Here is a 9,832-nt window from a genome sequence, read left to right on the forward strand (position 1 = left end):
CACCTCCGGGGCAGGCGGGATTCGAACTCATGCGGAAGCGGCTTTAGATTCTCAGTGCTATGCTTTAACCCGCTGCGCCACCAGGGAGGGCCTATTTTTATATTTTTATTATTGTTTCTATTTATAGTGTAGTTTCTAGGTAAGAAATAAGGCATACACAATCACACCAATAAAGAAATAAGGAACGTGAGATAAAAAAACTGAAATAAGACAATGTTGTCATTATTTGCAGAAACTATGACTGTCTACAAAGGATACTTAAAGAATCATCACAAACCATTAGAACAACAAAGCTGCTAGAATAAAAATCAGAAGCATTTATAAATACTAGTCATAATAAATGAGAGAAAATTCCCTTATAAAACAATAGCAACAAGGGCTATAAGCAACCTAGAAATAAATCTAGCAAAAGATGGTAGACCTTTATAGAATAAAGTACATAATTACATTAAGGCATATTAAAATAACTGAACAAATGAAAATTACAAATAAATACATTTCATTTGTAAATAAAAGGAATGATACATTAAAATAACAAATTTCTTCTAAATTAATGTAGAATTCAATGATATTCCAATCAGAACCTCTGTAGTTTTCATTTTGAAACTAAAGGTGATAATAAATTCACTTAGATACTCAAAGTTTAAAGAATAAGCCAGTCACTAGAGTGGAGAAGAGACGGAAGAGAAAAAGTAAGACACTGAATGACTTTGTAGGCTCAAAATAAGGATTTTGGTCTTTATCCTATGAGGAATTGAAAGTTAGTCATTTTTAAAAACAATGATGACTGTGTTTGAAGTGTACAAAAAATGTATTGAAGAGGCTCCAAAGACAATCTGGGAAGTCACTGAAAAATGCAGACGATGGATACATGAAAATTCTCTTTTCCATGAGTGCATGAAAACACTTGCAAAAACTGTCAGAATCAATTTTTGTAGAACCCAAGATAATGACTTATAACAGTTCAGGAGCATCAAGAACAGTTATATCTCTGGGGTAGTTTTTATTTGTCCTATTTTCATCATTTCCTTCTCAGTGCCATAATAGCCTTGTAAACAGTCCATGATCATGAGAGAAAGCAGCAGTTTGGCACCTACTGGTAAGGGCAGAATATGGACAGAGCTCCTTCAAAGCCCCATTCCCAAAGTTATTACTGAACCAAACTAATGGTTCCCTCCTTAGAAGGTACAACTCCCAAGGCTGTTTCTATTTGAGCTGACAGAACTGCCAGTATTTATAAGTCTTTTCCCTAGGGTAGTCTGTTAAAAACAATCAAAGATAACTTGAAAATTAGGGCAACCTGAGGCAGCAGATAGCCTTTATCAACTGAAGGCCAACGAGAGGCTAACAAAAAACTTAAAAGGAAACACTAAGGAATAGATGTCCACTGAGGGCTTTAGAAGTCCCAACATATTCCTGGGATCATCAAGTCACAGGCCTTGTACATGATCAGGAAAGTTCTGAGAAGTCCTAGTTCTCACTGACTTTGAGGCACAATACAAGCAAGTGAAGTCTAAGACAAAGTTGTAAAATGCCTGGCTGTGTACTGAAGGCTTGTCCCAAAATGTTCAGTTTAAACTGAAGACATGTTCATTTCAGATGTTAAGGAAATCTGTCAAATCATTAAAGACCACTAAATGAGAGACTTTAGTGGTCACACACAAATAATAATGACTTTAAGAAATTAGTTCAAAGGCAGGCGAGAAAATAATGATAATGATGAACAGCTATATACCAGAGATATTTTGTTATTTTGTGGGGATGGGGTGGGGAATGGGATCAAAAACAGTGGGGGGAGGGAAATGCACTGGACTATGGTGATGGCACATGAGTGATTTGGTGATGGGAAGCCCAAGGGGATTGCAATTGAGATGGAAAAATGCACAAAATGATGTAAAAATAAACTGTTATATTTAAAAAAAGAACTAGTTCAAAGGGCCTCCCTGGTGGGACAGGCATTAAAGTCTCAGTGCTATGAAGCTATGGCCAGCCATTGTGGCATGAGTTCAATCACTGGCCCACATATGCAGCAGACCTCTCCTGCCTCCCTGCTGCTCCACCTTAGCAGTGTATTTCAGTAGAACTGACTGTTCTGCTCCCCGCTCTTGTCTCAGGTGAATCCTGTCACCACCACACCCCACACCTTTGGCCTATACCCCAATTCTTCCATATATAAATAAATACAAACCTTAAAAGAAAACAAGAATCAGTTCAGAAAAGTTACTAAACAACAACAACGACAACAAACTGAGAAGAGCAAAGGCTATAATTTACAGAATCACTTCATTATATTTAAATGTTCAACTTCTAAAAGAAAAAAATGAAACAAAGAACTGGGAAAGCACAATCCACACACACAGAATAAATGTGTTCTAAGAACTGAAAAAAATCATGTTTAGAGAACAAAAGAGAAGTATGAGAATGTTTCACAAATAGAACATCAATAAATTTTAAAAGGAAAACAACTCTCAAGCTGAAAATACAATGCTTTTGTTTTACATTTCAGATTATAAAGATATTTTTAAAATTTGCTCATGTACCAACACAAGTAAATTTGGCTAAAAACATGTAGATTTAAACAATCACAGAGCAGGGGCCCTCCCTGGTGGAACAACAGGTTAAAGCACAGCACTAGGAAACTAGCTATAGCCCATCAGGGAGATTATCACATGGAATAGCAGACCTCTCTTTTCTTGCCAGCTGCTCCCCTCAGCAGTGTATATCAGTCTGTCTGTTCTGCTCCCCATTTTGTCTCTGGTGAATCCTCTTACTGCCCCTGCACCCCTGGCCTGTACCGCAGTTCTATATGCATAAATAAATCTTAAAAAAAAAAAAATCACAAAGCAACTTCAACTATGAGGATTCATGATTAATACCATGATTTCCTTTTTAGAAAAGTCCTGTATCATCTCATCTTCGTAACTGGGTTCTCTCAGCTACTTCTGTAATGTTTTTACCCTGCTAGGAGACTAAACATGGAGAATAGAATTTTTTGCCATCTCAGTCCTTACAGAATTCTATCATTTAATCCTTTTGTCTCTTCTTGCACCTTCAATTGATCATTTCATTCCTGAACAGTATATATCAAGGGATAAATTTTTAGCAAAACCACACAATTACTTTTAAGTCCCTCACTGCTAATACTGGTATTATATATATTATGTATAATATATACATTATAATATATATTATGTTATATTCAGTATAATGTTGTAATGTTTTACTGGGGAAATTCAGTAGATGTTCATGGAAAGTGTAAAAAAATTCTCAGCCATCATTAAAATAACCTATATTTCCTGCCATTTCATAGTATTCTTTGTCATGTCTATATAAATTGTCATTTTACTTGACCTATACCAGACTATATCCAGAGAAATAGGAAAGTATATGATTATAACTGATGAAAAACCACAACTCAAACACTTTATTGATTCAGATGCACTATAATGTTGAAATTGATTCCAATTTTAAGTTTTTCTTATCACTAGTGCAAGCCAAGCAGGCTTCCAGCTAAAATAGGATTAGATTTTCATTAGGAAAGATGGATCTCTACAGATTGCTTTTTCAAGAAAATGTTTTTAAAACACTGGAATTAAAAGGGAGAAAAACAAAGAGACAGTGAAAACACACACACACATATATCATATAATCCAGTATGTTTTCAAAGTGCTCACTTTCTTCTATTTTTCAAAATACTAGCAAATAATATAATTTTAGAAAAGAAACTACATACTATCACTCAATAGTTAGCATTTTCATTTATATTCAAATTACAGATATGCAGTTTCAAACCATTAATAATCTTATTATTTTGCTTATTCTTTCAAGTAATTCCAATATATGCTTATTCTTCCTTTAACAAATGAAATTTGCTCTTTTCTTTTATATTTTAATATTATTCAGAAGCTGCTAAATATCTTAAAGGAAATACTTTAATTTTACCATGTTTCTTTAAAAATATTTTTTCAAAACGTTCGACATCCCTTGTAATAAGGGAGATGCAAATTAAAACCACAATGAGATACCACCTCACCCTAGTGAGAATGGCACATCTTAAAACAACTAGCAACAACAAATGTTGAGGGTGAGGACGTGGAGAAAAAGGAACTCTCCTGCACTGCTGGTGGGAATGCAAACTAGTACAACCATTATGGAAAAATGTTTGGAGGTTCCTCAAACTGCTTAGCATGGAGCTTCCATACGACCCAGCAATCCCACTTCTAGGTATCTAGCCAAAAGATAGAAAAACAATGATTCAAAAAGATACCGGCACCCCTATGTTTACTGCTGCTTTATTTACAATTGGAAAGACAAAACATGGAAACAGCCCAAATGCCCAGAAGTAGAAGACTGGATTAAAAAGATGTGGTACATGTACATAATGGAATATTACTCAGCAACCAAAAAAAAAAATAAGCACATGCCTTTTGCAGCAACATGGATGGAGATGGAAAAGATCATGCTTAGTGAAGTAAGCCAGAAAGAAAAGGAAAAATACCAGATGGTTTCACTCATAGCAGGAGTATAACAGACCAGGTGAAAAAATAATAATAATGAACAGCTATGTACCAGAAACATTTTATGGGGATAAAGTGGGGAGTGGGATCAATAACAGTGGGGGAAGGGAAATGCACTGGACTATGGTGATGGCATATGGGTGATTTGGTGATGCAAGCCCACAGGGATTACAACTAAGATGAACAAATGCACAAAATGATGTAAAAATAAACTATTATTTAAATAAATATTTTTTTCAATTACAAAACTGGAAAATTTGGAAAACATAAAAATATAAAAATAACACTCATAAACCTACCACACAGACAGCTATGATTAATATTCGAAAATGCTTTCCCTTTTTTTCCATTGATAGTTAACAATTTTGTATATACATTGCAGCAAACTCTATTTAGCCTTGCTTTGCACTGCTGAAATTTAGACTGGCTCTAAGCTTTTGTTATCTTAAACCACCATGAAACTTCCTAAAACTTTAATATAAATTGTGAAAATTAACACTATTAAACCATAAATGGATTGAAATATGGCTTCCAAGTGACTCAAATTGCAACCATTGATATCATCTACCATTTATCTGACAGATTTGATGGACATATATAAACTTTAGCAATCTAGTTTAACCTAATAATCACTTTAAAAAATATCAAGGACTTTTGTATCTTAATCCAAAAGCAATAAATTTTGGGCTGTATAGATACTATCCATGGCATATGAGTAACACTGCAAATTTGGATCTCACAAAAACATTATCTAGAAATAAGCATTTCAACTGCCAAGATTAAAAAACAAATTCATTATGCTATAAAAAATAAGCAAGCTTTTATCATTGAGCTAAAAAGAAGTTCCATGGCTATACAATGTCTATTCTAGTCACCAACAACCTTATAAAACATGAAATAACTGTTTCTCACAAGTACTTTTGCATGATACAGATGAGGAATTATCAAGTGACAAGTCTATGGGTCAATTTATTCAGCCCCCTTTTATAAAAGTCATCTTTACCCATTTACATATCACCTAATGGTTGCTTTCAAGAGTGCAAAGTTGAGCAGCTGATCTGCAAGACATAAAAACACCTACTATATGGCTTTACAAGAGACAGCTGAAACCGCCAAGTAAATAATTTTACTCATTCTTGGAAGCAAGTCTAGATAGTTAGTAGGTGCAAGATCAATGGCATAATAATGACTAGAACTATTCTTTAGAAGTGGATTACCAACTGTAGTTGAAATGAATTAGAGGGAAGCAAGATAGCTGATAAGGAAATTAACTGCAAAACTATTAAAATGGTCCAAGAGAGAATAATGAAAGTAGTGGCAATGGAACTGGAAGAGAATGGACTGGAAAAAATAAACACATTACCACAGTAAAACCAATCAAAAACACAAAATCAGGCAGCAGCATTAGGATATAAATAATATAACCCACACACATACTCATAAGGGGTAAAAATTTTTTCAACCTTCCTATCTTAGAATAAAATAATCCTAATCAGTCCTGACCTTTTAAAGAGGAACTATTTAAACAACGATTATAATTTCTGGACTATCATGTTCCCATTTTTAAGCTAGCTCTGGATATATGCACATATTCAAACAGAATTCACATGCTGGACACCTGGAAGGAAAGCCTAATCTTAATTTAGGACTCATCATTTCTTCTGCTGAAGTGCTAAATACAATAAATGGCTTTGTTTCACAGCAGCTTCTCTCCAGTTATACCAAATACCCTACCAGGAGGAAAACCACCTTACCTTTCTCTACATTTTCCAAAGCACTGACAAATTTAGTATCAATTTTGAAATGAGAGATTTTACATTCAATTTTTACAAATATTTGGAAAATACACTACAGTTAAGTTTACTTTTCAGTCAAATGTGGAATTCACCAGCTTATAGGGTTAAGAAAATCATGCTAAAGAACAGTTTTATATCCTGTTAAGAACTAAACTGCAGTTTCCATGTCAGTTGGTTCCTGGCTGAGTACTACTAATGAAAGACAAAGATGGCATTTGGAGGGTGAAAGAAACACCCCCCCTCTTACCAGAGGCTGCTGCTATTTCTAGAGAAACTGGGTTTCCAGTAGGTAACCCAACACCCACCTCTTCTCTGTATCCCTCCACTTATCACTATTAGCTTTTTCCCAACTCTAATACTTCTAATTATGGGTTGCTTCTTTTTGGCACCTCAAGTCTTCTGCTATCTATTTAACCCAATTCTCTGCCCTACAATCCCACTATTAAGTGAAGTCCCTCTATCATTGACTAATTTTTCTGATTCTAGTGTACCCACTGTCCTCCTAACAAAAGCCTCTTTCACAATGGAAAAGAAACCGTGTGAAACTTTTCAGATGAACTGTGTAAATCCATCCTTCTCAAACCAGAATATATTTTGCTCTATAACATACCACAGGCTGAACAAATCATATTTTCCTATTGTGTACAGTGATTTTAAAAATTATTTGCATATTAAAAGAAACTACAATATGCTGTCAATTCAATGGGGAACAATCTTCAAGAAATGGTAATGGGACAACTGGAATCAACACATAAAGAATGAAGTTGGACTCTAACTCAAAACACATACAAAAATTAACTGAAAACCCAAATGCCCAAAAATAAATGACAGGATCAAAAAGATGTAGTACATATACACAAAGGAATACTATTCAGAAAAAAAAAAGATGATCTAACATGGATGGAACTAGAAAGGTTTATGCTCACTGATGTTAAGTTGAAGGAAAAAGAAAAATATCAGATAGTTTCACGTATATGAAGAATATAGGGAACCAATTAAGAGAAAAAATAATAATAGTTAAAAAAAAACCAACACAACAAAACTAAACAAAAATAATCAGACAACTACATTATCAGAGACACTCTGAACAGGAGAGAGAAAGAAGGCTCAAAATCAGAGGGAGAAGAGCACAAGGGACTAAGACGACTGTGCACGCATGAACTGGTTGAAATTCTATAGGGACTACACCTAATTTTAGTAAAATATATACTAATAAGTAAAATATAAAAATAAAAGAATGGGTGAAAAACATCAACTCAAATGGATCACATACTCAAATCTAAGAGCTGAAACGACAAAACTCTTAAATTAGACATAAATCTTTGTGACCATGGATAAGATAATGGTTTCTTAAACAAGACACCAAAGCAGTAACAACAAAAAACCTGTACTTCCTCAAAATTGAACTTTTGTGCTTCCAAGGACATTATTAAGGAAGTGAAAAGACAACCCACAGAAAGAGTGAAAATATTTACAAACTATGTTTAGTAAGGAACATTTATCCAAAGGTGATACATAAATGGAAGGCTACCATCAATGACCATCAAGGACATGCAAATTAAAAACCAATAGATAGCTGTATGGGGCAGCAGATAGCAAAGGGGCATGGAAGAATTTTCATAGAGTGCGAAAGTACTACATCTTGACAGGGGCGTGTACAATTGTCAAAGTTTTCAACCTGTTCAGTTAAAGTCCACTAATTTTATTATATGTTCATTATACTCCAATTTTTAAAAATTGTGAGCATTCAGAGTCAATTTCTTCAGCATCTAGAGGAAAGCCAAGAGGTATCAAATATGCACAGTTATCTTTTATTGCATAAATAATAAAAACAGAGAATCTATTTTTCTGTGAGAGCAAAGAAAGTACCAATTAAATGATGCAAATATTTCTTAGAAATAGGGAAAACAACCAAAGAACACATGTGGGGTTGTTTCTGCTATACACATTTTGGCTACCAAAATATAAAATGCTCACATTAGCGCCTCCCTATTGGCTCTGTCTTAGTGCCATCAAGCTATCATCAGCCAGGGAGCTGACCCACATGGCACAGCAGACCTCTCCTCACAGGTTGCTCCCCTCCCCAGTTTTCAAAGAATCAGTCTATTCTGCTCCCCACTCTATTGAGTCCTCTCATCTCCCTCATCTCTGGCCCACACCCATTTTTGTATTCCTAAGTAAATAAAAATTAATCTTTAAAAAAAAAAAGTTACATTAGATTTTATACCACAGTACTATCAGTGGTAACTGAATGATTACATTTAGCAAATATTTGAATCACCACAAAAAATAGTCCTACAGAAAACTATTTGGATCATAAAAATGTCTATGAAATTGGAGACTTTTTTTAAAGATGTCATTTTTTAAAAAAAGATTTATTTATTTATCCATACAGAACTGGGGTACAGGCCAGAGATGCAGAGGGTGAGAGGATTCACCACTGAGGGGAGCAGCGGGAGGGTCAGGAGAGGTCTGCCTTGCCATGTGAATCACCTCACCTCAGGGGCAGGTGCGAATCGAACTCATGCTTAAGTGGCTTAAGCTTCTTCATGCTGTCCTTTAACCCTCTGCACCACCAGGGAGGGCCAAAATTGGAGACATTTTAATAGCTGGTTTCCAGGGCTCATTGCAACAATTTTGTCACATCATTATTACTTGTCTGACAAGACTTTGCATAACTATTTAAAATACCTGAAGTTCATAACCTTTGGGGGAAAAAAATCTTAGATTATTCACATATCACTTACAAAGAAAAAAACTGGTGGTGAAACTTTCTCCTTTTACTCCAGATACAATGTCGACAACCAAGGCAAGCAAAGACAACAATCTCACTGTGGGGCTTTAATAAAAAAAATTTGTAATTCTAACAGTTCAATAGAAAAATCAGGTTCACTTACCTCATCATCATCATCAGAATCACTCCCAAATACTGATGGTTTTTGCAAAACAGGGTGCAACTGCTGTGCTTTCTTTGGCAAAATAAGCCCATACCTGCATGTTTTTGGTTTTTTTTTTTTGAAATAAAAATGACACCGTTATATGTTAAAAAACAATACATCTAGTACTTCTCCAGATGAAGCTACCAAGTTGAAACTTGTCAATTAGTGCATGAAAACATACCAGTTTCTATCCGTAATAGTCTATCTCAAGTTTCAAAAAACGCCGAAAGATTTTGTAATTGCTCTAAGTGATTATTTGTGAACCAGGGCCAAACTTAAACATCATTCCCCTCCAGCTTAATGAAGAGAATTGACGACTTCAAAAATGCTTTAGCTGGTTAGACTACAGTACCATTTTAAAACGAAGGGGTTAGTGAAAGGCTCAGTTCAGGTCCACTAAAAACAAAAACGCTCTACATCATACTTGTGGTGGAGTAAAAGTGAAAAGAAAGGCTAGACTCCCCCCCCACACACACACACACACTGGCTAATTACACAGTTTTAGAGAAGTTTTTGGATGATGTTAACACATACACACAAAAAAAACTTTCTAAAGGTACAGAAGTAGCCATGAGTAAAA

The 9,832-nt window shown here is 34.9% G+C and overlaps 1 protein-coding gene across 2 annotated transcripts in view; it reads right to left on the bottom strand.

The window, feature by feature from the left end:
• NSRP1 (nuclear speckle splicing regulatory protein 1) overlaps positions 1–9,832 on the bottom strand; it is a 31,658-nt gene that overhangs the window by 20,754 nt on the left and 1,072 nt on the right. For both annotated transcript variants that reach the window (XM_004684822.2, XM_012726618.1), the window contains exon 2: positions 9,211–9,304. In XM_004684822.2, the coding sequence (XP_004684879.1) occupies positions 9,211–9,304 (94 nt within the window). The remainder of the gene's footprint in view (positions 1–9,210; positions 9,305–9,832) is intronic.

This window comes from Condylura cristata, unplaced genomic scaffold (genome assembly GCF_000260355.1).
Source record: "Condylura cristata isolate star-nosed mole 26May11 unplaced genomic scaffold, ConCri1.0 scaffold00017, whole genome shotgun sequence".
NCBI classification, from domain to species: Eukaryota; Metazoa; Chordata; class Mammalia; order Eulipotyphla; family Talpidae; genus Condylura; species Condylura cristata.